We start from the raw sequence: 27340 nt of genomic DNA on the forward strand, positions 1-27340 counted from the left end.
AACTCTGGATTTTTCCATGGAGAAAAATATGACATAAAATATACAAATGTAAAGCGAATCTTCTACAATCTACAACGAGTTTGTGTGAATATTACAAGAAGATTGAGGAGAAATGGACTCGCCCCATATTTTTGAGCTGTATGCATTTATGTCATATTTTAATTTTAAGTGTATTTTCAAATGAATGTCCATATTTAATATATAATTATATATAAACAAACGTTATACCAGCGTGTTATGGCGGAGATAATTGATCATTTTTAAAATAATTATACATTGAATATAAGCGAAAATAAATACACACAGCTAATTATATCTTTCTCAATATAGACATTAATATATACGTGAGGCATAATTTAAATAAATAATTTATTATTTTATGTTATAAAAATTATTTCGGTAGTCTAATCGCAACTAATAATTGTGTAACCAATAAATACCGTAAAACTATAAAGTTATATTTGAGATTATATCACTGAATACTGAACATATCATATATTTAAATACCAAAACGTTTTTTTTTAGTTTTTATTTTTCTTTTCTTATTTCAGTTTCAAGTGGGAAAATATCTTTTCTTTTCTAATTACAAACTAGTTTGAATGGATTACACTGTTCTTGATTTTTTTTTAAACATTATTTTATTTTTGAAACATTATGATAGTGTCTCTTAATCTAAAACAGAAGAGACGGCAATGATGTGCAGTGTTGAAGACATTTGCATTCCATAATATTCAATACTTAATCCTGAACCTGTGAACCTTGGGGGTAGAAAAATTTATACTATATCATTGTGCAATTTATGAACATTAACCTTGGGTGAAAATTAATTTTAAGTCACAACTCATAACATTATTTAGTTACCTAATCGTGAACCTTGGATGGAAGTTCAAGCCTTAAGTTTCTGTGAGTGTGATTTAGCCATAAACATAGAAATGGTAAACCAAATTTCAAAAATAATTCCGATAATATTTTACAGTTATTATCGAAGATTCTTGTGGTGAGTGAAAAGGAAATGGAAAATGATATATATATATATATATATATACTAGTTTGTGTCACGTTCGCACGTGAATAATTAAAATTATTAATTAGAAAAATTATTTAAGTTTTAACTTCTGCTTTCAAATATTTTTTGATAAACTTGATTAATAAGCGAACATAACGAACTATTCTCATATGTAAATGGTGACTGAATCTGAACTATTCTCATATGTAAATGGTGACTGAATCTTTGTTGTTTCCGTTGCCAATTCCAAGTAAATAAGCGGAAAACTCTAGATCACAACTCGCTCTTATGTTGACAAGAAGCTTATATTTTTCAAAAGAATTCAAAAAATATGAATTCACAAGAGATGCATTAGCGATATCAGAACGATTACTGAACGGACTTGTCAAAAATCACCACGAAGAACAATAATCTCTCCACCAAATGGCAATGTAGACTTTGAATATATATACAAGAGGCAAAATGTCGTGTTACAAAGCTTTTTACCAAAAGGGCAGTATCACTAACCAAAAAACCCCCGACAGATGTTAATATATCACCTTTGCTGTGACTATTACCAAAAGGAACCAGTAATGAAAATCCACAGCAAAATTCAAACCAGTCAACCAATTATATCTCGAAAATCTGCCAATAATTAAACAAACGACCTACAAAGAATAATGTCAAGTCTTGAAGTGTAATACCAACAATAAAACCAAAAAGTATGAAATCTTTTGGGGTATGGACAATGGCATAATGAGAGAGAGAGAGAGAGAGAGAGAGAGAGAGAGAGAGAGAGAGAGAGAGAGAGAGTTGACCTTTTTTCTTAGCATATGGACAATGGCATAAACCCCACTCAAACAAGCTAGTTAAAGAGAAGATCCGAAGGCATCACAATTCCATCAAGAGTCGAGAGAAACAAAATCTAATTCCTTGAAAGTAGAGACCGATCAACCCAGCCCGGCCTATCGGTTCCAAATCCCTGCTTGATTAACACGACCCAGCAACTCCCTCAGCCTCTGCACAAAGTCACCAAAACATAAGGGACATGTCTTTATTTGGATCCAAGTATATATGATCGAGTCATTTGCCTTTTAGAGGACTTGGCTCGTGACAGCTTCCTTGGCTGAACCTCCCACAATTGTAGAAGAATGTGAACAGGTTTGGCCGAAGCTAACGAACTTGAAGGTGTATCTTAATAGGTGCGTTAATCACGCGTAAAACTCCCATCTCCCGGATGGAAAACCGATGAGTCTTCGGGTGTTTCGATGGTTTTTAGTGTGTTTTCGATAGTTACAAGTTCAAAGGAGTAACAGAGTGTTCATAGTCAATTCCATGGAAAAAGACGCAATTTGGAGACAAAGCGGGACGAAACGGAGTTCAAAACAATCGGTGAAAATTATTTCTCTACCTCGCACCGCGAGCCCCACCCCGCGCACCGCGCAGATATGTCGACGAGTCCCAAAGTTGTCGTGCGCTCCGCGGGGACAGCAAAATTTGATACCGCACCGCGAGGTCCAATTCGCACGCCGCGTGGATCAAAAAACTTGAGCTGAAAAATTACAGAGTCTTATGCACGGAGTGCGCATAAGATGAAAACTGTACCCCGCGCCGTGCCTTCGGAAATCTGGAATAGGAAATTGACGTAATCTAAACTTCACTAGTCCTCGTGGGATCGACTCGCACTTGCGATTTATTACTATTGCAAAATTCATACAGAAAACTAAAAAAATAAAAATAAATGGGAGTTTCGAATCGGGTTTGATTGTGAGACCTATTTTGTTGGACCTGGCGTGAGAGAGCGCGTAGTAGATCATTTGGAGAGCGACCAAATTTTTATAAGTCCAACTCAGCCACAAAATATCTCTCTGGTCAAGGTTCAATTCACCACCACCATACCCAAAATCCTTACCCTTTTTCGACACAACAAAAGCTCCAGATTAGAGGTCAAGGAAGAGAATCCAAATTCTTCAATATGTGGTGTCAAAATGGATTTGCGCTTCTGATAGGCGTCGGAATCGAATTGATCGGAATCTTCAACAGCATAGCGCGGTAGAGAACAAGAGCGGAGACACCGCTGCCACCAAAATCGAAGACTACAGCCTCGCTGTCGACAATGTTTCAAAAGGCTGTAGAATATATTTTAATTTCATTCATAGCTTACACAAACGATCCCCTTGGCGATGATTATATGAAAGAGTAGACACTGAAATTTGGGAATTAAGAAATAAAATCCCTCAAGTTCTTCTGGGTAACCATGGACGATGAGGGAAAATGGTTTTTCTTGGTAAAAATAGTGAAGAAATAATAATAATAAAAAAAAACCAGGACGTGGCTTGGGCATCGTCGGAGACTCGACAGAGAGAAAAGAAATTCATTATCGGCTCTCTCTCTCAAGTAGAAGAAGAACTTTGATAATTAAAGGGTAATTTTTTTTATATTTTATTCTTTTAAAATAGGAGAAGTAATTATTAAAGGGTAATTTGATAATTTCATAGAGAAATTTCATTAAGTGGGCTTAAAAACCCATTAAATATCTCATTTAGACCCTAATATTGAAAAATATCCCAAAATGGACTTTTGTACCATAATCGGACAAAAATGCCCTTATAACCTATTTGAACTCATCTCTCTGTCTCATTCCCCCCGAAAAACTCATCTCTCTCTCGCTCACTTAAAAAAAAAAAAAAAAAACTCTACGATTGTGTACGAGTCGGTACGACGGCAGACGATCTTGTACGAGTCGGTACGATAGAGAACGATGGCGTACGATGGAAATTCTTCGAGATCCGGCGGCGGTGACGGACAGAAACCCCGAGCTTCAAAACCAAGTAAAAAGGTAAGTTTTCATGAAATTTCTTGTTAAATCGTTGAAAATAGTTAGAATAGGGTTTAGGACTTAGTTATTACCTGATTTGAGTTGATTTGAGGTGATTTGGGTCGGATTTAGATTGTTAGGGTTTGAAATTAGGGCCAGTGTACGATGAGATTGATGCATCGTACGATGCTGTACGATGAAATTCATAGATCTGTACGATGCTGTACGATGGGTTTATGTTTTTTTTAAAAAAAAGTGTCGTACGATGCTGTACGATTCTGTACGATGGTTTTTAAAAAAAATTAATTATTTTGTTTTACGATGCTGTACGATGATATACGATGCTATACGATGATTTTTTAAAAAAATAAATTTTTGTCTTACGATGTTGTACGATGCTATACGATGCTATACGATGATTTTTTTAAAAAAATTTAATTTCTTGTTTTACGATGATATACGATGCTGTACGATGATTTTTTGAAAAAATTTAATTTCTTGTTTTACGATGATATACGATGCTGTACGATTCTATACGATGATTTTTTAAAAAAATTTAATTTCTTGTTTTACGATGATATACGATGTTGTACGATGCTATACGATGATTTTTTTGAATTGTGATTCTGATTTAATTTTGTTGTTTTTTTAGGACAATTTAAACTACATATACAACGTCTCATTCCCGGGGCGTATCACGTACGGTGGGACGGGGATCTTGAAGCTTGTACGGAGTAGATTCGATGAGCTCGGGATAAAAGAACGAATCCTCGGGACTCCGTTCGAGCAATTTTTTTACGGAGAGCGAGCTTGGTTTCTCACCGGTGCTCGTACATACTCTCCTTCAGAAGAAGATCGAGGCGACGGTACGCGGCGAGATACATTTTGGTATCGGAGGCAAACGGGTACGATTTGGACGCCTCGAGTACGCACTCGTCTCGGGGATGACTTATGAAGACGGTCCGACCAAAGCCGAACAAGACGAGCGAAAGAATGATGGATTGATCACGGATCACTTGAACGGCGTTGCCGGAAGCAAGTTGAGCGCGTTGATCAACGCGTTCGCCATATGTCGAAGCCCTGACGCTGCGTTCAAGCTCGGGCTGCTCTTTATCGTCTATGGGTATCTTCTGGGGCAGCCGGCCAACAAAGCCATCGAAGAAAGGTGGCAGAAATTTCTATACATCGTTCAAGACCTCCCCTTCTTCTTCAAGATGCCTTGGGGAAATTTGAGTTGGGCAGAGACGTATTCCAGCCTGTCGGTGAACCTACGGCGTTATCACGAGACGCTGCAAAAGAAGTTGAAGGACAAGCCGGATGTGGCACAGAAAGAGGCCAAGTACACATTGACGGGTAATCTCCATACCCTTCATTACTGGGCGTACGAGGCTATCCCAGAGATCGGGATGAGGTTCGGGTCGAACCAGGGGATTCGTGTGCCCCGGATGCACTCGTGGTCTAGTAATGTGCTCATAATGGGCAAAGACATCGAGGCGGTCTTGAATAAAAAAAACGGTAACTTTTTATTATTTATCGTTTATTAATGTATTTTACATTATTTTGGAATATTGGTAACGTTTATTAATGTATTGTAGGTGGGTGTTCTTCAAATGCTGAGACCAAGGGCACCAGAGAAAGAAATGTTCACTCTCCTCGAGACACAGACGAGCAAATGTCTGTATCCCATAGACGTCGAGGGCGAAGATGCGACAGAGCCGCGAGACATCGAAGAAGAAATAGATCGAGTCGCGACTGTTGCAGAAGATGCCATCGTCGGAGACTCCGACGACGAACACGTGTCAGACACTCCACGTGTTCGTCTTGCTAGTCCGACCACTCCCGCAATGGGATCGAGGCCCACAGCGACCTCTCGCGCCGACATTCCCGAGGCCTTTGTCATAACACGGGAAATGTGGGGAGAAATGCGAGCTTCCCAAGAACAACTGCGAGCATCTCAAGAACAACTGCTAGCATCCCAAAAACGAATGATTCAGTCACAAGGGATAGTCTTACGTTCTCTTGCCACGACCGGCCGTAGAGTTGAACGCATGAGTGTTAGACAGGTTAGAGTTTAAATTTAATTTAACGTTTTAAAGTTGAGTTTAAATTTAATTTAACGTTTTAGAGTTAAGTTTAAATATAATTTAACGTTTTAAAGTAGAGTTTAAATTTAATTTAACGTTTTAAAGTTGAGTTTAAATTTAATTTAACGTTTTAGAGTTACGTTTAAATATAATTTAACGTTTTAGAGTTAAGTTTAAATATAATTTAACGTTTTAGAGTTAAGTTTAAAATTTAGAGTTGAGTTTAAATTTTAGAGTTGAGTTTAAATTTTTGTGACAAGTTTAAATTTTGTGACATATTTTATTACTTTGACTTTCAGCTTTCTATGTGGAGGAGGCTGAACATTTTGTTCGAGGACGCAACGGGCTTGCCTGGGGGTGAAATTCCCACGACCCAAGATGATGGTCGTAAACGCCGGACCCCTCCTCCTCCTCCTCCTCCTCCTCCGGCGGCTAGTCAAAAGCCGGCGTCTCCATCGCATGAGGCAGAGCCGTCTTCTACGCATCGCGAGTCATCGAAGAAGTCAGAGCCGTCTTCTACGCATCGCAAGTCATCGAAGAAGTCGAAGAAGCCGTCTTCAACGCATCGCGAGTCGTCGAAGCGATCGGAGATCAGGCCGGTGACTTCTCCCAGGTTGTCGACGTCTTCGTCGAGTCCTCGTAGAGAAGACATTTCGGATAAGCTACGCCCGCTCACAACTCCTCTAAGGAAAAGACAGAAGGCACAGCTTACTCCGGCACGTCTAGATCGGCAAGTGCGACAGAAGACGTCGCGTTGGGCCGAATTCACTGATCCGACGAGGCCCAAGTATTTGGAAAAGTCGATCCCCAAGTTCAAGCCGTTGAAGGACGCGAAGCAAAAAGAGTTTGATAATTTCGTTAAGTGGGTGCGGATAAAAAAGTGGGACGGCAAGTTCATAGAGTCTGTTCGACTGAAGACGTGCGACGGAGACACGATTTTCTTCGACACGATATTGACAGAAACCAGATGGCTACATGATTCGGTACGTTATTATATAATTTAACTTTCCCTATCAATTTAAAATAACGCTATATGTTTCTAATGTCTCAGCATATTGATGCTATGATTCACATGGTTCGGGCTCGCCAACGAGCTCTCGACGGATATCGGCAAGATGTCCGAATCATGGATTGTCGGTGAGTCCAGCACGTGTACGGCCGATTCAGAACGGAAGAAGCGAACATCAACAAGGCCATCGAGCTGGGAGCAGAGCCCGAACTCGTGGATTGGGACATGAGGGCAACTATTAGCCCGATGACTGGGTATAGGGACACCGATATTTTGCCTTGGGATGGTGCTCGCGAGATCCTGTTCGTCATGAACTTCCAGAACATTCATTGGTTCACATTTCGGATCGACATCGGGGAGTGGACCATTACCGTCCTCGACTGCAAAAAGGATCTCATGCAGTCGTCGAAGCGTCAAAAGGACTTCAATGAGCTGATGGAGGTACGTAAAATGTTATGTTACCTTAGATCAACAATTAATTACATTATAAGGGTTACTTAACATTGTTAAAATGTTTATTATTCAGACTTGGAGTCGAGCATTTGCTAGGATTGTGGCCATAGGTGGTTTCTTCAAGAACCATAGCCACTCTTACCGGGAGAGTGAGCATGGTGAAATTAAGTTCACAAACCTGACGTGGGTCGTCGATGACACGGTCCCACAATGTGCATACAGGTAAACATATTTACATTTTTTTACAAGTTTGTTTATTTTTACAAGTTCTTTTAAAAAAGTTTTTTTGACTACTTAATTGAACTTTTTTTGACAACTTTTAAACAATTATCTTTTTATTGACAAGTTATTTTAGAAGTTTGTTTTTTTTGTTACAAGTTTTTATTGACAAGTTATTTTAGAAGTTTGTTTTTTTTTTCAAGTTATGTTTCAACTTTTTTTGACAATTTCTTTTACTTATTCTTGTGTTGTAGCGGTGATTGCGGGATGTTCGCACTGAAGTATGTCGAGCACCTAGTACTGAACGAATCATTTGACACACTTCAAAGTGTCAATATGAGAACGTTCCGGAAGAAATGGTGTGTGGACTTATTCTACAACCACCTTATCCCGTGATTTTGTATTTTCGGATGTTTATTTTTTATGTTTTTTGTTTTCTATCGAGATGATTTGTTCACTATTGATTGAATATGTTTTTTTATTGTACCTTATAAACATGTAATTCAATGAAAGAGATTCACAAAAAAAAACATAAAAAATTCACACATTCACAAAGGGACATGACACTCCATTAAACAAGATAAAAAGGTCACTCAAATAAACGTTAAAGTTTTAAACTTAAAAATAAAAATAACACAAAGTCTAAAGTTTTAATCCCTCCAAGTGCATGTTTTTCTGTTATGTCCCCTACCACCACATTTCCCGCATTTTCGTTGGACGACAATCTTTTCGCCTTGAGATGGGTATCGATTAATTCTTCTTCTTCTTCCTTGTTTACTTTTCTTCGGTCGACCGGCTTGCTTCTTTTCAACGGGTTCCGAAACTTTCATGTTTTTTATCTCATCCGGGACATCCCATTGATCTTCATTGCCAACCGGATATATGGCTTCCTTGTACATCTCAATCCACGTCTCCTTCAAATAAAAGTCACTGCATAACGAGTACACGTCCACGCTTCGATGTTGGGCTGCTGCGATAGAATGCTCGCACGGGATATTCAATTGTTGTGGTAGTCCGCAAGTGCATGTCTTCGCCATAAGGTCTACATCGAAATCACCTCTTACGTCTTTGACATGACATTCATATAGACCAAGTCCGTACGCATTGACGAACTGTGCCTTATTATTTAGCTGTGCGAGATCATTTTGCCACGTTGGTGTCAATTTTGTGTTCAACTTGTTCGCTATCTCTTCTCGTTCAAAAAACCAAGTTTGGAGTGTGAATCGAATAAACTCGAGCAACGTCGTAATGGGAAACGTCCTCGCATTCCTTGTTTTGTTGTTGAAGCTTTCTGCGTTGTTGCTCGTCATTAGGTCGTACCTATATAAAACATATTTGATTTATATAATCAACGACATAAAAAATTCAGTACAAAAGAAGTTCTAGACTCTTACCGTTTTCCAGGAAAGAAAGCTCTGGCCCACCGATCGACACCAACTTCTTCGAGATACTTTGCCATCTCGACATCCTTACGTCTCAACTGTCTAAAATTAGCTTCGAATGCTGTTTTACTGAAGGCGTAAGCCGCATCGTAAAGTTCAAAGCGACAATGGTCTGTCTTGAACTTGTGTTGGACATTCAGTTGTAAATGATGGTAACATGCTCCGTGAGGGATACCAGGAAACACAACCTTGACACCATGTATGATGCTAACGTGGCGATCGGATATGAACGCCAAATTAGGTACGTCTTCACCGATAGCTTCTCGCAATCTTCTCAAAAACCAAATCCAAGAAGCATGACACTCGCTATCTACAACTCCGAATGCAAGTGGATATAATTGTGAATTCGCATCCATTGCAATTGCGCAAAGCAACTGTCCCCCGTATTTTGTCTTCAGAAATGCACCGTCCAATGCTATGACTGGCCGACATGCTTTGAAGCCTCTAAGACACGCCCCAATGGAAAAGAAAGCATACTTGAATTTGTCACCATCTTGCACAAAGTCTGTTAACGTCCCAGGATTCTTTTGCTTCAACATGTACAGCCAAGACGGTAACTTCTGGTACGATTGTTCCGGCGTACCCCGCACGTACCCAATAGCTTTCTCCCTGGATCTCCAAGCTTTCAAATACGATACGTTCACACCCCATCTTGTCTTCACTTCTTCCCTGACGTTATGCGCCGAATACTCCGCCATAGAGTTAATTGAGTACTTGTCTTTAAATACGTGACCGATGACCCATGGTGCCGCTCCTCGATGGCCCTCTGTTCGAACAACACGCCCACATGAGTGTTTACCCTCGTACGACGTAATCTCCCACATCTCAGACCACTGCACGACACCCCTCAACCTCCATGTGCATCTCTCGTTTTTGCATAGAACATACCATCTCTTTTTCGAAGAAGATTTCACTCTAAATTCGAAATTATGTTTCAACGCGTACAAGTGGATATGTTTCTTCAGTTCATGCTTGTTTTCAAATTGCTGCCCAATATATATTTCTTCTGAGCTACCTGTTACTTTCAAAGGTTAGTTAAACAATATGTGGTTTCATATTATACTTGAATCTCATTTGAATCCACTTAAATTACCTGTAGAAGAATGACTTGGATAATGACTCGGGTTTTCCTTCACAACATCATCGGCGCTGAACTCGGGTGCTTTCCATGAATAAGGAACGATAGGTGATCCGATCATCGGAGGCTCACGCTGACATTGACCCGATGGTTCACAATGACCCGTTGGTACCGTAAACGTTTCCACAAATTCTTCATATTCTTCGGGATTGGCGAATTCTTCAAATTCTTCACCTCTACCATTGTTATCTCCGTCATATCCATCACTATTCTCTTCATCACCATCGCCACCTTCGTTTTCATCACCTTCACCACCTTCGTTTTCATCACCTTCGCCACCTTCGTTTTCATCACCATTGTGTCCATCATATTCGTCACTGTTGTGATTACAATCTCTATCACGCCTGTATACTTCGTCACCGTTTCCGGCACCCTTGTACTCGTTAAACAAGTCATCATCACAGCCACCGTCTTTGTTTTCAATTATAGGATCTTTTTGTCGATCCTCGATAACAAGAGTATTCCGTCTCTTCTTCGGTTCATTGCGAGACACCATTCCAACTTCCACATCAACATCACCATTGTCCTTCAATACGGCAGGACCTACTGGAATTGTACCGACTTCGTATGGGACTTCGAGTTTTAAGTCGAACGCGAATCTGTCTAACTCGAACTTCTCGTACAAGAAATCTACTAACTCCGTGTACGTTACCTCTTTCGGAATTACGAATGCACGAAATTCTGCATTGGTGAAAACCCATTGGTGTCCTTCCTTCTCCCAAGTGCCGTTAATCATGACAAAAACTGCAAAAAAACAGTCAAACTATGCAAAATAAGCTTCTATATCGCACATCATCGTACTGCATCGTACAACATCGTATACCATCGTACACCATCGTACATCATCGTACATCATCTTACAGAGAGGCATCGTACTGCATCGTACATCATCGTATACCATCGTACATAATCGTACATTGTAAAAGAGGCATCGTACGGCATCGTACAGCATCGTATACCATCGTACACCATCGTACAGAACCCAATTTTTTTTTCTAAATTTCATCGTACAAAAATTTAAATTTCATCGTATACCATCGTACAAACAAGTTAAACCCAGATTTTGGACTTTGTTTTCAGATCTGATCGATTTTTTATGCTACATTCTATCATATACATTCATAAACTTTGTAAAAATGATTAAGTTAGTAATCTTACCCATGATTCTTTTGAAACCCGCTTAAGTAGAGAGGATTTGAGTGGATTTGAGTGGATTTGAAAGAGTTTGAGCAAGTGTGAGAGTGAGAGTGAGAGGGAAAGGCTGAGCTGATATAGTCTCAGGGGCATTTTTGTCCATTTTCGGTACAAAAGTCCATATTTAGATATTTTTAAACATTAGGGTCTAATCTTGATATTTAATGGGTTATTAAGCCCAATTAATGAAATTTCTCATTTCATATGAGTGAGTCACGTGAAAATATACAGAAGGACTGTAATGCCTCTAAACATGATATGAGGGGTAAAGATTGAGTTTTTATATTGCGAGGGGTATGTTGTAACAAGAACTGTAATTCAAGGGGGGAAAATATGTCATTTATCTAAAAATAATAGAGAAAGAAAACCATCTCTACATCTTTGTAAAAAAAAAAACATCTCTATATTTGTTTCATTCTTACTTGTGAGATAAGCAAAGCAACATAAATCAATTTCCGTATTATTCAAATATGACTCCACCGAAACCGTAAACAAACCAGAATCCCCGAGCCTTCTCTCAGACGGTCGCCGATGGATCTTCCGACCGTAACGGTCGAAGACGAAGACGCCATTTCGCTCTTCGATGCGTCCGATGACTTCCCATTCTACGATTGCTCCGACTCCTTCTTCGACCAATTGGAGCCCACCACGTCGTCCTCCGATCCCGAATATTCGCCGGAGACTTCTTCCCCGGAGGCTCCCACTCTCCGGCGCTGGTGTTCGAGCTCAATTTCCAAGGTCGAGTCAGTTTCCCACAAAATGCACAAAATTGATCCGGATTCCATTAACACTTATTTTCCAAGTTGTGGACGGCATCGAGAAGGTTTACGGCCTCGTGTCGCTAGACCCGTTTGGAGTTACTGAGGGACGTATTATTCCTCTCCCCGAACGCCTCAGGGAGTTCATCGTCGGCCTGAGCGCCTTCAAAGACAAGTTCTGTCTCGGAGCCGTCTTTGGACACCTCAGGATGTCCGTGATGTATTCCGACGATGACTCTCATCGCCGGTTTGATGTTGATTTGGGAGCTGAACAGCGACGACAGCTCGTGGGTGTTGGTGCACGAGGCCGCTCTCGAGAACGATGAGGCCAATAGCTTGTTCTTCGTTCTCGCATTCCATCCGGGCGACGAGAACGTGATCTTCCTAGTATGAGGCAAAGAAGTCTTTCGCTACAATATCGTCAAATACGAGTACGAGAGAGTGTCTAAGTTTCCGGCTCCAAATGGCTGCGAATTCAACGTCGAAAAGATGAGATGACATGCTAACCTTGCTCTTTTGTAAAACAAGTCAAGAGCTCTGTATGACCAATTGGTACCAATATAGTTAACAATTTTGATATATCATTGCTTACTTTTTTCACACATAAAAAACAATCATTATAATTTTATCTGATTTTTTCAGAAACTTATTCAATTTTTTACCGTTTAGTTAAGTCGTGTTTTTTATACTTTCTTTTTAAGGAAAGAATAAAATAAGTTGAAGGGGTGTACATGTAACAATTAAAAAGAAAAGGCATCTATTTTTAAGAATGAACAAATATGGACACATTTGCTACGACATAGAAAAGGAAAGCGTCAGTACAAAAAAAAAAAAAAAAAAGCGTCTGCTGCTTCGTCGCCCACGCAACTCTGCTTCGCCCTAATATCTGAGGAACAGAAATTACAAATCCAGTTTGAGGTAAGAGGAACTGAATATAAGAAACGAAGCCCTAATCTTTTCGATTTCACCCAATCCAACTCTAGATATGTATATTATTGTAATGTAGCAGAGCAGTATTTTAGGTTTGGAAGATTATGGTAACTGCATCGGCAAATTTCATGGAATTGGCGACCGACGAAGTATTGACGGAGATTCTGCTCCGATTGCCTGACGCCCGATCCGTGATTCGGAGCACCCTGGTTTGCAAGCGCTGGCATTCTCTGCTTCTTCGAAAAAGCAACAACGACTATTTCAAGAACAGCTTCGTTGAATTCCACCGAAACACTCCCAAACACTCCGAGCTTCTCTTCAACGTCTCCCGGACTATGGGAGAAGATTTCCACCGGATTCCGCTGAGTCTGCCGTCGGAATCGGAGTCGGAGGCTGTGCCGTGCGACCTCAGCTTTGTCCCGCCGATGAACGATGATCGCTTGATCTTGCTGGCCACTTCCGGCGATTTGGCGCTCTTGTCTCGCGGAAGAGACCAACTCTTTGTCTGCAATCTGCTCACCAAGCAATGCCTTGCCCTCCCCAAAATACCTGAAGAGATTGTCCGCGTCTGGAAATTTCTAAGTTTTTGTGGACTCGCCACAGCATTCAATCAGCCAAGTTACAAGGTCGTGATAGTAACTTTGGCTTACTTCTATGAGGGCCAATACTCCTTCTGCACACTCATTTTCCATCCCGAGACGAGCGAGTGGAAAATAAAAAGATTTGCTCTTCCCTTTGAGACCCCGCCAGTGAATACTTTTGTATCGTCTAATCTCCAGGTTGTGGTGGTCGGAGGGGTTTTGTATTGGTTGGACGGCATCGAGAAGGTTTACGGCCTCGCGTCGCTAGACCCGTTTGGCGTTGGTGAGGGACGTATTATTCCTATCCCCGAACGCCTTAGGGACATCAAAGTCCGCATCTGCGGCTTCAAAGACAAGTTCCTTCTCGGAGCCGTTTGCGACCGCCTCAGGATGTCTGTGATAATGACGGTGAACTCTCGCCTGTTAACGATCTGGGAGCTGAACAGCGACGAAAGCTCGTGGGCATTGGTGCACGAGGCTGCTCTCAAGAACGATGGGGCCGAGAGCTTGTTCTTCGTTCTCTCCTTCCATCCGAGCGACGGGAACGTGATCTTCCTAGCGCGCGGCAAAGAAGTCTTTCGCTACGATATCGTCAAAGACGAGTACGAGAGAGTGTCGAAGTTTCCGGCTCCGAGTGGCTGCGAATTCAACGAACGAAACGTGGCACGGTATTTGAATGCCTTTACTGTTGTGCACCCAACTTGGCCAACACCTCCGACCTCCGTGCTTCAAACATCCTGACGTTTCCTTTTCGTAGAACAAGTCGAGAGTTGTGATATGATGGTCTTAAGAGTTCTCTCGGTTTGGAGTTGGTATTTTGAGTATTTCAATGGGCTAGTGATTCTTGTAATGTTATAACTTGGAACGCTTAGTTTATTTCTTGTAGAAGTTGTATGTGGTATTCAGTGAATGTCCCTTGTGCTTTTATGATATATAAAATATTCATGTTGCAGCAGCAGATGGAGATGGGTAAAAACTAAAATATGACGCTATCTTACTCGGCTGGTTTTCCAATTACCCTGGTGCATTTTAACCACAGTAGTATCAGTAAATAGAAGAAGAAAAAAAAGTATAATTACCTTGGTACAATGTTGGGAAACCTTTGACGGTAGGAACGAGGTTGAGGTTCGCAATGTGGCAAACGAGAGAGTTGGGGTGGGATTATTATTCTCCTGCAACTCTTCCAGTTAGTAGTCTTTTCCTTTAAAAATTCTCCACACTGCTATTAGGTCGTTCTCAGAAAACCCGAAACATTAAATTCGGTGCGATTTCCAAGTCCTACGGTCTAACGGGCCGGGCCACTAAAAAGCCCATCAATGCTAAGAGAGCCAACGCCCACTCAAAACGGCCCCAAAAAACGACCAAGAGGTTCTCTTCAGCCTCCCAAGCACTATATATTGAAATAACTCAACGGTTCTTGAAATTCTGGAGATTATGGAGCTAATCTCCAAGGATTTCATTGAGATTAAAACCACGAACATAGGTAACTTGATTCCCATGCTCATGAACTTCGACTTATTATATTATATAGAATATAGATATTTTGCTAAATCATTCTTCATTCTTACCGAAAAAGTCCTAAATTTTTCTCTGGACACACCAAAGCCAAAGATGTCCACTATCCTCACCAAAAACAAGTCATCATCGTTGGGTTCTCAGGATCATGACCAGATATTTCTCCCAGGCAATTTGAGTAACCGAAAACCAAAACCCGGCCATCCCATTCGCATGGGCGGCGATCGCGTGCATCGCTATCCTCGCCTCCCTTGGAGAGTCCGCATTCAGAAAGTACATCCAAGTCCGGCACTTGGACGGGGCCCGCTACCTTGTGTCGAGGCTCGTCCGTTGGTACATTGATAACTATGGCGACCAAAATAGCCCCGGCGCCAACGAGGCAATTTTTTTTGTTTTATTATTTGGTTCAACATCGGTGCAAGTGAAGGTAATGCTGCACTGCACACATTGTGTGGCTTGGAGGAGGCCGTGTCCAATAAACATTTCAAAATGAGTATGGTCAATAATACATCATAGGTCAATAAATACATCCTATTGTCTATAAAACATATTTATTTTAAAAACAAAATAATGCATATATATATATAATTATAAAAATATATTGAACTAAGTAATTTTTTTTTTTGAACCGTTGAACTAGGTGAGAAATATTGAGGTAATTATTAAAGAATACATATATATATATATATTTTTAATTTTATTATTTTATTTTACAGAGTATATCTTTGTCGGTATTCAGTATATCAGTAATTTTGTATTAGTATAAATCAGTAGCGGTAAAATTATTATGACATATTCATCGATATATATATCGGTAGTGGATTCCTCGACCTGGCTGGGTTTAGTCCCGCCCTGTTCGGAAGAGGCCATTAGGGCCGATGATCGCGAGTTGAGGTCCCGCACGACCTCCTAAGACCCTGTTTGTTTGAGTTTATTTCTGTTTTCTTTACCGTTGGTTTCTGTTTCATTCTTATCTTTGTAACCACGGTTTTCCTCCGCCATACGTGAGGACTTTTATGATATCCCGTGACTACGATCACGTTTCCTAAAAAAAAAATTTATTAGTTAAATCAAAATCTCAGGTCGGTATTGATATTTTGAACATGGACTAAAACAACTAAAACACGAAATCTATTTTCTTTAAAAAATATTGTGGAAAATAAATTCACCCTAGTTTCACTTTCACACGCGTGGGGGATTTAACTGATTATTTCATTTTTTACCTGCTCTCTCTCTCTCGCTCCACTCTCAGCCTCTCAGCCTCTCTCTCTCTCTCTCTCTCTGAACTCTCGTTTGTCTCTTGTTCCACGAAGCCCTAATTTTCGAAGAAGAGTCGTCGATCAATTTCACGCCTCACTCCAGGTACGTCATCTCTGGTTTCTCTGGAAATGGACAAGAAATTGACTTCCGATATTGTGTTATTTTGACGTTTAAGTTTTCGAATTTCTTGCTTTACATTGAAAGTGTATATTAAACTTGGTTTTTTGAGAAACGAATGAGTCCAATCTTTAGGCAAAAATATCTCAGAAGGGATTTGGTAACGAGTCCAACGCTTGTTGTGTTTGTGGTTGTCGCAAAGCAATTTCTATGAGAGTGATTCTGAATCTCAGACCTGTTGAGTCTCATTACTGCAATTAAATAATAGAAAGAAAAGATTATAAACTGAAAAAAGACCTGTTGAATCTCATTAGTGTTGAATCTCAGACATGTTGAGTCTCAGTGATATTATTTGTTACCAGGACTATCGCCAAATATGGTTTGTTGCAAAAAGAATGTATTGAGAAAAAAAATGGTTGGACCATGAAGCTCATTTAACTTCTCGTGCATGTATTTATTGGATAATAATGTGAATTTATTACATTACCTCTATTTTGTTTCAACCAGAAAGTACAAAAAACCATACTCTATTTTGTTTTAGTAAAAACAATACAAGAGAAGTCAATTTCTTTTTAGTTATTTATTATTATTTTTATATGGAATTGATATAGAACTAGAGACTGTGTTGTTCACAGATGATATTTTGCTAATTCGATTGTATATTGCAGATTGTAGAAAATCATCAAAACTATCTTGATGTTTTTTTCTCTGTTCCTTCATGATTCTCTCCAGAGAGGTTTCTCCGATCATCACCGGACTCGTCCACCTCGCTGTCTCATTGTTGTCAAACACGGAGAAAAAGAGGTTTCTCCGATTCTCCGTTGAGATAAGAGAAAAAGAAAAAAAAAGACACGTAGTCGTAGTGTGGTCGAATTCACCAAATCCAACTTTGCATTGTATTGTTTAGCAGATATTTTAGGTTTGGAAAATGGTAAGAGCATCGGCAAAATTCATGGAAGTGGCGGCCGACGAAGTATTGACGGAGATTCTACTCCGATTGCCTGACGCCCGATCCGTAATTCGGAGCAGCCTGGTTTGCAAGCGCTGGCATTCTCTGCTTCTTCAAAAAGGCAACGATGACTATTTCAAGAACAGCTTCGTTGAATTCCACCGAAACACTCCCAAACACTCGGAGCTTCTCTTCAACGTCTCCCGGACTAAGGGAGAAGATTTCCACCGGATTCCGCTGAGTCTGCCGTCGGAATCGGAGTCGGAGGCTGTGCCGTGCGACCTCAGCTTTGTCCCGCCGATGAATGATGATCCCGTGATCTTGCTGGCCACTTCCGGCGATTTGGCGCTCTTGTCTCGCGGAAGAGACAAACTCTTTGTCTGCAATCTGCTCACCAAGCAATGCCTTGCCCTCCCCAAAATACCTGAAGAGATTGTCCGTGTCTGGAAATTTCTAAGTTTTTGTGGACTGGCCACAGCATTCAATCAGCCAAGTTACAAGGTCGTGATAGCAACCTTGGCTTACTTCTCTCTGGGCCAATACTCCTTCTGCACACTTATTTTCCATCCCGAGACGAGCGAGTGGAAAATAAAAAGATTTGCTCTTCCCTTTGAGACCCCGCCAGTGAATAATTTTCTATCGTCTCATCTCCAGGTTGTCGTGGTCGGAGGGGTTTTGTATTGGTTGGACGGCATCAAGAAGGTTTACGGCCTCGCGTCGCTAGATCCGTTTGGCGTTGGTGAGGGACGTATTATTCCTCTCCCCGAACGCCTTAGGGACATCAAAGTCCGCATCTGCGGCTTCAAAGACAAGTTCCTTCTCGGAGCCGTTTGCGACCGCCTCAGGATGTCTGTGATAATGACGGTGAACTCTCGCCTGTTAACGATCTGGGAGCTGAACAGCGACGAAAGCTCGTGGGCGTTGGTGCACGAGGCTGCTCTCAAGAACGATGCGGCCGAGAGCTTGTTCTTCGTTCTCTCCTTCCATCCGAGCGACGGGAACGTGATCTTCCTAGCGCGGGGCAAAGAAATCTTTCGCTACAATATCATCAAAGACGAGTACGAGAGTGTCGAAGTTTCCGGCTCCGAATGGCTGCGAATTCAACGTAGAAAACGTGGCAAAATATTTGAATGTCTTCACTATTGTTCACTCGACTTGGCCAACACCTCCGACCTCCGTGCTTCAAACATCCTGACGTTTCCTTTTCGTAGAACAAGTCGAGAGTTGTGATATGATGGTCTTAAGAGTTCTCTCGGTTTGGACTTGGTATTTTGAGTATTTCAATGGGCTTGTGAAGTTTGTAAGATTGTAACTCTGGAACGCGTAGTTTATTTCTTGTAGAAGTTGTATGTGGTATTCAGTGAATGTCTCTTTTGCTTTTATGATATATAAAATATTGATGTTGCAGCAGCAGATGGAGATGGGTAAAAACTAAAATATGACGTGATCTTACTCGGCTGGTTTTCCGATTACCCTGGTGCATTTTAACCACAGTAGTATCAGTAAATAGAAGAAGAAAAAAAAAATATAATTACCTTGGTACAATGTTGGGAAACCTTTGACGGTAGGAACTAGGTTGAGGTTCGCAATGTGGGAAAGGAGAAAGTTGGGGTGGGATTATTATTTTCTTGCAACTCTTCCGGTTAGTAGTCTTTTCCTTTAAAAATTCTCCACACTACTGTTATCAGTCGTTCTCAGAAAACCCGAAACATTAAATTAAGTGCGATCCGCATCGAACTAAAAAGCCCATCAATGCACAAAAGAACCAAAGACCACACAAAAACGGGCCCAAAACACGACCAAGAGGCCCTCCTTAGCCTCCCAAGCTCTCAAGCACTATAAATGTATTGAAATTACTCAACGGTTCTTGAAGTTCCAGAGATTATGGAGCTAATCTCCAAGGATTTCATTGAGATTAAAACCACGAACATAGGTGACTTGATTCCCATGCTCATGAACTTTGACTTATTATATTATATAGAATACATATATATATATTTTGCTAAATCGGTCTTCATTCTTACCGGAAAAGTCCTAAAATTTTCTATGGACACACCAAAGCCAAAGATTAAAAGTATTCATATTCTTAACCTCGGTATCAATTTCGGTATATTCATATTCTTAACATGGACCAAAAGTAACAACTGTTAACGCCGTTTTTGGGTCAACACTTAGAACCGTCCGTGGTTCGGTCTAGGGCCGGACCCTATGGCCGCACGTAGGTTGGGTGTGGTGAAATCTTCTCGTCTCGTAGTCTTTGCCTCGCCGGAAAGAGGTTTCCGGTTTCCCGTCACTCCGTGATTATTTCACCTTCGTGTTCGTCGAGTTCGTCGGGTTCTTCGTGATCTTCGGATTCGTCGAGTTCTTCGCGTTCTTCGTGTTCGACGAGTCCTTCGAGTCCGTCGTGTTCTTCGGGTTTTTCACGATATTCGGTTTCTTCGGGTTCAACGAGTCCTTCTAGTCCGTCGTGTTCTTCGGGTTCTTCACGATCTTCGGGTTCTTCGCGTTCTTCGTGTTCTTCGCCTGAAAATACAAGAAACGTGAACTAGAGGGACGCGGAGGGGTTTCCCCTGGCGCGCGCTCTGACGCTCAACATTAGTCGAGGTGGGGGGCATATCTCGTCTCGAGTGTCGAGAGAGGAAAATATAGTGAGTCGGGAGTGAAACAGAGATTTTCTAAGTCGAGAAAGACTTACCTCGATTGTAGATGGAGAGGGGGTATTTATAGTTTTTCATTTGGGAGTTTGAGTAGGTTTTGGAGGCAATTGGGCCTTGGAGGTCGGTTTCGGCCGATGGTGTGCCTTGGATAGCCGATGGTCGGTGTCTGCCGAAAGTTTAGAGGCTCCCGATAGTTCCACGCCGATAGTCTCATGCCGATAGTTTCACGCCGATAGTCTCGGCCATAAAGCTCGCCGATAGTTTCACGGCGATAGTCTAGGCCATGAAGCTCGCCGATAGTTTTATGCCGATAGTCTCGGCCATGAAGTTCGCCGATGGTCTAACGCCGATGGTTTTGTGCGATGGTCTCGGTCATAAGTTCGCCGATGGTCTTACTTTGCCGAAGATTTTAGGACGCCGATAGTTTGGTCTTAAACTTCGCCGATAGTATGGCCGCCGATAGTTCAACGATTCTTCTCTTTGCCGATAGTCTTGCTTTGCCAAAGGCTTTAGGACGCCGATGGTTTGCAAGACGATGGTTTCAACACGTCGATAGTTAGGTCTTGAACTTTGTCAATTCTTGTCGTTTTTGCTCTCGGGGTGTCGTTTTTACATTGTTAAAACGATGGCATAACATTAACCCCCCAGTTTCTTGTGCGACTTGTCGTGCGAGAAATTTGTCTTGTGTTCCCCGAGAGCCTTGTGGTTGATGGATTTGGATCGTTTGATCTTGTGACTTGGAGATGTATGTCGTACCAGCTCACTTCGCAGAGTGCAACTTTGCAAAATGCAACCTCGTGGGGTTCTTTTCGTAAAATGTGACCTCGTAAGGTTAACCCCGTGGGGCAGTGTCTCGTAAGCCATGGTCTCGTAAGGCTTGATCCCGTAGGATTGAGTCCCGTGGGACGTGGCCTCGTAAGGCTAACCCCGTGGGGCAGTGTCTCGTAAGACATGGCCTCGTAAGGTTTGATCCCGTAGGATTAAGTCCCGTGGGACGTGGCCTCGTAAGGTTAACCCCGTGGGGCAGTGTCTCGTAAGACATAGCCTCGTAAGGCTTGATCCCGTAGGATTGAGTCCCGTGGGACGTGGCCTCGTAAGGCTAACCCCGTGGGGCTGTGTCTCGTAAGACATGGCCTCGTAAGGCTTGATCCCGTAGGATTGAGTCCCGTGGGACGTGGCCTCGTAAGGCTAACCCCGTGGGGCAGTGAGTCTCGGAAGACTTGTCTCAAACTTCTTGCGGCTGAGTAAGTCTCTTTTGTGGCTGTGCCGGATCTCGGAAGATCAGGGTCTCGGAAGATCTTGCCTCGTAAGGCAGGCTTTGCTTGGGACTAATTCGAGTCACTAGTGGCATGGTGCGTTGCACTCTTCAATATAGATTTTGAAAGGATCTCTCTTAGAACCGGCTATTTCCCGAACCGTCGGAAGTAAGCAAAATGAACTCTGAGTAGTGTGGCGACTCAACCACTTATGGCCAAGGCTAGTGCCTCTTGGGGCTAGGCTCGCTCGTACCCATTGGGGTCGGAATGTCTCTCCGTTTTGGGTTTTCGACTCTGTGACGGATTGGATGGCTTGGTCGTACCCTCGCCGTGATATTGTTTTCGTCTCTCGCCGAGGATTCTTGATCGCCTACGATTTTGGAGTATTTTGGCAGCTTTGAGGCGAGGCCATCAAAGCGTGTTAAGTATCCCATTGAGGAAAAAGTCTCCGATCTTCGAGGCTAGAAATGTCGAGGTGAACGCTAAGGTCATGGTTAGAAACCCTTGTGAAGAGAGATTCGGGGCTCAATCTTCGTCGAATTGATGATCTTCCGTGGAGGAAGTGGATTTACTGGTGGGAACTCGTGGTTGTTTTTCGAGTACCCCTCCTTCTAGCGCCAAAATGTTAACGCCGTTTTTGGGTCAACACTTAGAACCGTCCGTGGTTCGGTCTAGGGCCGGACCCTATGGCCGCACGTAGGTTGGGTGTGGTGAAATCTTCTCGTCTCGTAGTCTTTGCCTCGCCGGAAAGAGGTTTCCGGTTTCCCGTCACTCCGTGATTATTTCACCTTCGTGTTCGTCGAGTTCGTCGGGTTCTTCGTGATCTTCGGATTCGTCGAGTTCTTCGCGTTCTTCGTGTTCGACGAGTCCTTCGAGTCCGTCGTGTTCTTCGGGTTCTTCACGATATTCGGTTTCTTCGGGTTCAACGAGTCCTTCTAGTCCGTCGTGTTCTTCGGGTTCTTCACGATCTTTGGGTTCTTCGCGTTCTTCGTGTTCTTCGCCTGAAAATACAAGAAACGTGAACTAGAGGGACGCGGAGGGGTTTCCCCTGGCGCGCGCTCCGACGCTCAACATTAGTCGAGGTGGGGGGCATATCTCGTCTCGAGTGTCGAGAGAGGAAAATATAGTGAGTCGGGAGTGAAACAGAGATTTTCTAAGTCGAGAAAGACTTACCTCGATTGTAGATGGAGAGGGGGTATTTATAGTTTTTCATTTGGGAGTTTGAGTAGGTTTTGGAGGCAATTGGGCCTTGGAGGTCGGTTTCGGCCGATGGTGTGCCTTGGATGGCCGATGGTCGGTGTCTGCCGAAAGTTTAGAGGCTCCCGATAGTTCCACGCCGATAGTCTCTTGCCGATAGTTTCACGCCGATAGTCTCGGTCATAAAGCTCGCCGATAGTTTCACGCCGATAGTCTAGGCCATGAAGCTCGCCGATAGTTTTATGCCGATAGTCTCGGCCATGAAGTTCGCCGATGGTCTAACGCCGATGGTTTTGTGCCGATGGTCTCGGTCATAAGTTCGCCGATGGTCTTACTTTGCCGAAGATTTTAGGACGCCGATAGTTTGGTCTTAAACTTCGCCGATAGTATGGCCGCCCGATAGTTCAACGATTCTTCTCTTTGCCGATAGTCTTGTTTTGCCAAAGGCTTTAGGACGCCGATGGTTTGCATGACGATGGTTTCAACACGTCGATAGTTAGGTCTTGAACTTTGTCAATTCTTGTCGTTTTTGCTCTCGGGGTGTCGTTTTTACATTGTTAAAACGACGGCATAACAACAACTAAAACACGAAATCTATTTTCTTTAAAAAAAATATTGTGGAAAGTAAATTCACCCTAGTTTCACACTTGGGGGATTTAACTGATTATTTCATTTTTTACCTGCTCTCTCTCTCTCTCTCTCACTCCACTCTCGTTCTCAGCCTCTCTCTCTCTCTCTCTCTCTCTCTCTCTCTGACTCTCGTTTGTCTCTTGTTTAACGAAGCCCTAATTTTCGAAGAAGGGTTGTCGATCAATTTCACGCCTCATTCCAGGTACGTCTGTGGTTTCTCTGGAAATGGACAAGAAATTGACTTCCGATATTGTGTTATTTTGACGTTTAAGTTTTCGAATTTCTTGCTTTACATTGAAAGTGTATACTAAAATTGGTTTTTTGAGAAACTAACGAGTCCAATCTTTAGGCAAAAACATATCAGAAGGGATTTGGTAACGAGTCCAACGCTCGTTGTGTTTGTGGTTGTGGCAACGCAATTGTTATGAGAGTGATTTTGAATCTCAGACCTGTTGAGTCTCATTACTGCAATTAAATAATAGAAAGAATAAATAGATTATAAACTGAAAAAGACCTGTTGAATCTCATTACTGTTGAATTTCAGACATGTTGAGTCTCAGTGATATTATCTGTTACCAGGACTATCGCCAAATATGGTTTGTTGCAAAAAGAATGTATTGAGAAAAAAAAATGGTTGGACCATGAAGCTCATTTAACTTCTCGTGCATGTATTTATTGGATAATAATGTGAATTTATTACATTACCTCTATTTTGTTTCAACCAGAAAGCACAAAAAACCATACTCTATTTTGTTTTAGTAAAAACAATACAAGAGAAGTCAATTTCTATTTAGTTATTTATTATTATTTTTATATGGAATTGTTCTTAAATGCTTAAAACAGTCTTCAAAACTGTCTTAATGTTTTTTTCTCTGTTCTTTCACGATTCTCTCCAGAGAGGTTTCTCCGATCATCACCGGACTCGTCCACCTCGCTGTCTCATTCTTGTCGAACACGGAGAAAAAGAGGTTTCTCCGATTCTCCGTTGAGGTAAGAAAAAAAGAAAAAAAAGACAAGTAGTCCTAGTGTGGTCGAATTCACCAAATCCAACTTTGCATTGTATTGTTTAGGAGATATTTTAGGTTTGGAAAATTATGGTAAGAGCATCGGAAAAATTCATGGAAGTGGCGGCCGACGAAGTATTGACGGAGATTCTGCTCCGACTGCCTGACGCGCGATCCGTGATTCGGAGCAACCTTGTTTGCAAGCGCTGGCATTCTCTGCTTCTTCGAAAAAGCAACAACGACTATTTCAAGAACAGCTTCGTTGAATTCCACCGAAACACTCCCAAACACTCGGAGCTTCTCTTCAACGTCTCCCGGACCGAGGAAGGAGATTTCCACCGGATTCCACTGACTCTGCCGTCGGAATCGGAATCGGAATCGGAGGCTGTTCTGTACAATCTCACCGTGGACGACGATCGCTTGATCATTCAGGCCACTTGTGGAGACTTGGTGATCTTGTCTCGCGGAAGGGACCGACTTTTTGTCTACAATTTGCTCACCAAGCAATCCCTTGCCCTCCCCAGAATCCCTAAATTTACTGAATCTCTTTGGAAAGAATTTATTAGCCAGCGGAGATCTCCAGGTTCGTTCGGATACGCTTTAGCATTCGATCAACGCAGCTTCAAAGTCGTCATTGTATTCGCGGCTAACTTCACTCCGTTGGGATACTACTACTACGCACGTATTTTCCATCCCGAGACGAGCGAGTGGAAAATATACAGTTTCGATCTTCCCTTGGAGAAGCCGCCAGGGAATACCTTTCAATCGCCTCGTCTCCAGATTGTTGTGGTCGGAGGGGTTTTGTATTGGTTGGTCGGCATCGACAAGGCTCGCGGCCTCGCATCGCTAGACCCGTTTGGCGTTGGCGATGGGATTGACATCGCGCGACGTCTTATTCCTCTCCCGCAGATCGACGTTCCGTCTCGGGGGAACTTGCGAGGCTTCAAAGACAAGTTCCGTCTCGGAGCCATTTGCGACCGCCTCAGAATGTCCGTGATGACCGACGATGATGACTCTCGCCATTTAACGATCTGGGAGTTGAGCGGCGATGAAAGCTCGTGGGCGTTGGTCCACGAGGCTGCTTTCGAGAACGATTCGACGGAGAGCTTGTTCTTCGTTCTCTCCTTCCATCCGAGCGACGGGAACGTGATCTTCCTAGCGCGGGGCGAAGAAGTCTTTCGCTACAATATCGTCAGAGACGAGTACGAGAGAGTGTCGAAGTTTCCGGCTCCGGATGGTTGCTTATTCAGCGTCGTAAACGTGGCAAATTATTTGAATGCCTTAACTGTTGTGCACCCGAGTTGGCCAACACCTCCGACTTCTGTGCTTCAAACATCTCGAGATAAGATAACATCTTGACCTTTCTTCATAACCAATCATGTTAAGGCTGTTTTGTAGAGCAATTCGAGAGTTCCATGGTCTTAGAGTTCTCATGGTTAGGAGTTGGTATTTTGAGTATTATTTCATTTTGTTAATGAGAAATTTCCTTTCGAAAAGAGTATTTCAATTGACCAAGTGAAGTTTGTAAGATTGTAACTCTGGAACACTTTGTTTATTTCTTGTAGAAGTTGTATGTGGTATTCCCAGAATATCCCTGTTGCTGATATAATATATATAAAGTATTCATGTAAATTTAATGGATTCATTAATTTTCTACCCTAGATGTTGCAGCAGATGGAGATGGGTTGGGAAACCTTTGAAGGTAGGAACAAGGTTTGCAATGTGGGATTATTATTAATTTTTTTGTTTGTTTGTTTGGTTTTTTTTTTTTTTTTTTTTTTTTTTTTTTTTTTTTTTTTTCCTTCTGTTTTATAGGATAGACTGAGCACCACGAAGTTTTGGTTATGCTAAATATGAGTTCATTTCTACTGCTTTTCGTGTTGATAATCTACATTGGTTCTTTTAGATTAAAATGTGAATAAAGTTTTCTAGAGTATTGTTTGTTATATTTGTCAAAAGAAAGATACGATGAAGATCGAAATGAGTCCAATCCGTGTCGTATTATGATTGCAGTTGGGATTAAAAAACGAGTCAAGGTTAATCCTGTTATGCTTCGACTTAATTTAGTTTTGTTTTGCTTTGCTGATTGAAATCTATCTGTCTCTTCTGCATTAGGATGATGGTGGTCCCAAGTTGAATGAAAAAAATATTGTTTAAACTTTGTTAATTCATTGCCCTAAAGATATTATATCCATGGTCTAATGATTTTTCATATGGCTTATAATTTTGTTTATGGTTGATACTGTTGAAAAGAAGCCTATTATTCTTCAGAAGGATCTGTATTAGTATTTAGTATCATCTCTTCCAAAAGTTAGTGTCACTCTTAAACGGTCTCATTAATAAACCTGCAAACTGTATTACCATGCATAATATATATTCTAATGCAATTATGTTTTATGGTATATGGTGGTCTAACATGTGATTCAAGCTTGTAAACAATGCATTGTTTTCTTGAGATGCATTAGTGTATTTTGTTCACACACTCGTAGGAAAGTTATTTGTTGGTGTTTTTGAATGTTTTAAAATAACCATAAACACGCCATTGTTCAGGTGTTATCAAAGGAAAGCTTTTTCTGATTTTCAACTTGATTCATTACATTTTTCTTTCCCATGGACACAGTGGCTTGGACGAAAACGCAACAGTGAGCGATATAATCGTAAATCAGTGAAAAACAATTGAAAGTTTAAATCTATAAATCTTTATACTAATTAATAATCACATTCTCGTCCTTGGCATTGCAATGGTGCTTGTAAATGGCACGAAGAAACCGATAGCGCTCTGGCCCAGATTGCTTTGCCGAAGAGAAGGAAGGTCAATATCGGAAACTCAGGAGACAAGCGTCGAAATTACAGAGACGCCTCTTGAACCGGAACTCGAAAATGCGAAATAATAGCCTCTTGCATCAATGTTATATGGATTGTAATTTTTCTTATTTACTGCTTGATCTAATTTTGGCCTCATCCCGAGATTATAAATGAATGCTGCTTCAATTCTGTTAATTCTCAGGTACATCGATCATTTTAAACACCTGAAATAAAATCATGAACTAATTTTTTTTTTTTTAAATACATACACTGTTTGAGTAGAACCAGTCTTGTTTTAATACAACACCCACATCAGCCACATTAATTTTCCTTGCCTTC

The 27340-nt window shown here is 41.7% G+C and overlaps 4 protein-coding genes across 11 annotated transcripts; 3 read left to right on the plus strand and 1 right to left on the minus strand.

Moving 5' to 3' along the window:
- Window positions 1–8046: 8046 nt before the first annotated feature.
- On the minus strand, window positions 8047–9046 carry LOC149394769 (uncharacterized). Its single transcript, XM_089615332.1, has 3 exons — window positions 8963–9046; window positions 8291–8888; window positions 8047–8055 (listed from the first exon to the last, which is right to left on the minus strand). Exons 1-3 carry the CDS (start codon window positions 9025–9027, stop codon window positions 8047–8049), a joined length of 672 nt encoding a protein of 223 aa, XP_089471458.1. The 5' UTR covers window positions 9028–9046.
- Window positions 9047–12897: 3851 nt separating this feature from the next.
- LOC149394770 (F-box protein At3g28330-like) lies at window positions 12898–14563 on the plus strand. 4 transcript variants are annotated; one of them, XM_089614732.1, is made up of 2 exons: window positions 12898–13656; window positions 13810–14563. In XM_089614732.1, exons 1-2 carry the CDS (start codon window positions 13135–13137, stop codon window positions 14350–14352), a joined length of 1065 nt encoding a protein of 354 aa, XP_089470858.1. In that variant the 5' UTR covers window positions 12898–13134; the 3' UTR covers window positions 14353–14563. The 4 variants fall into 4 exon arrangements, with proteins under 4 accessions (XP_089470858.1, XP_089470857.1, XP_089470855.1 ...); XM_089614731.1 differs by having other exon boundaries at window positions 12898–13018; window positions 13107–14563; XM_089614729.1 differs by having other exon boundaries at window positions 12898–13018; window positions 13110–14563.
- Window positions 14564–16366: 1803 nt separating this feature from the next.
- On the plus strand, window positions 16367–18863 carry LOC149394771 (F-box protein At3g28330-like). 3 transcript variants are annotated; one of them, XM_089614123.1, is made up of 3 exons: window positions 16367–16488; window positions 17172–17953; window positions 18107–18863. In XM_089614123.1, exons 2-3 carry the CDS (start codon window positions 17432–17434, stop codon window positions 18680–18682), a joined length of 1098 nt encoding a protein of 365 aa, XP_089470249.1. In that variant the 5' UTR covers window positions 16367–16488; window positions 17172–17431; the 3' UTR covers window positions 18683–18863. The 3 variants fall into 3 exon arrangements, with proteins under 3 accessions (XP_089470249.1, XP_089470247.1, XP_089470246.1); XM_089614121.1 differs by having other exon boundaries at window positions 17172–17327; window positions 17412–18863; XM_089614120.1 differs by having other exon boundaries at window positions 17236–18863.
- Window positions 18864–23266: 4403 nt separating this feature from the next.
- On the plus strand, window positions 23267–25828 carry LOC149394772 (uncharacterized). 3 transcript variants are annotated; one of them, XM_089614351.1, is made up of 3 exons: window positions 23267–23394; window positions 24089–24182; window positions 24263–25828. In XM_089614351.1, exon 3 carries the CDS (start codon window positions 24287–24289, stop codon window positions 25553–25555), a length of 1269 nt encoding a protein of 422 aa, XP_089470477.1. In that variant the 5' UTR covers window positions 23267–23394; window positions 24089–24182; window positions 24263–24286; the 3' UTR covers window positions 25556–25828. The 3 variants fall into 3 exon arrangements, with proteins under 3 accessions (XP_089470477.1, XP_089470479.1, XP_089470478.1); XM_089614353.1 differs by having other exon boundaries at window positions 24266–25828; XM_089614352.1 differs by lacking the exon at window positions 23267–23394 and having other exon boundaries at window positions 23463–24182; window positions 24266–25828.
- The last annotated feature ends 1512 nt before the right edge of the window (window positions 25829–27340 follow it).

This window comes from Urtica dioica, chromosome 5 (genome assembly GCF_054948205.1).
Source record: "Urtica dioica subsp. dioica isolate 48M chromosome 5, U.dioica_male_clone48M_v1_H2, whole genome shotgun sequence".
NCBI classification, from domain to species: Eukaryota; Viridiplantae; Streptophyta; class Magnoliopsida; order Rosales; family Urticaceae; genus Urtica; species Urtica dioica.

What these genes read in the sequence shown, in the direction of transcription:
- LOC149394769 (XM_089615332.1), bottom strand. Translation starts at nt 9,027, where the DNA reads ATGGCAAAGTATCTCGAAGAAGTTGGTGTCGATCGGTGGGCCAGAGCT. An exon ending in GCTTTCTTTCCTGGAAAACG is followed by an intron (nt 8,889 to 8,962) that starts GTAAGAGTCTAG and finishes TGTTTTATATAG; the next exon opens with GTACGACCTAATGACGAGCA.
- LOC149394770 (XM_089614731.1), top strand. Translation starts at nt 13,135, where the DNA reads ATGGTAACTGCATCGGCAAATTTCATGGAATTGGCGACCGACGAAGTA.
- LOC149394771 (XM_089614121.1), top strand. Translation starts at nt 17,432, where the DNA reads ATGGTAAGAGCATCGGCAAAATTCATGGAAGTGGCGGCCGACGAAGTA.
- LOC149394772 (XM_089614351.1), top strand. Translation starts at nt 24,287, where the DNA reads ATGGTAAGAGCATCGGAAAAATTCATGGAAGTGGCGGCCGACGAAGTA.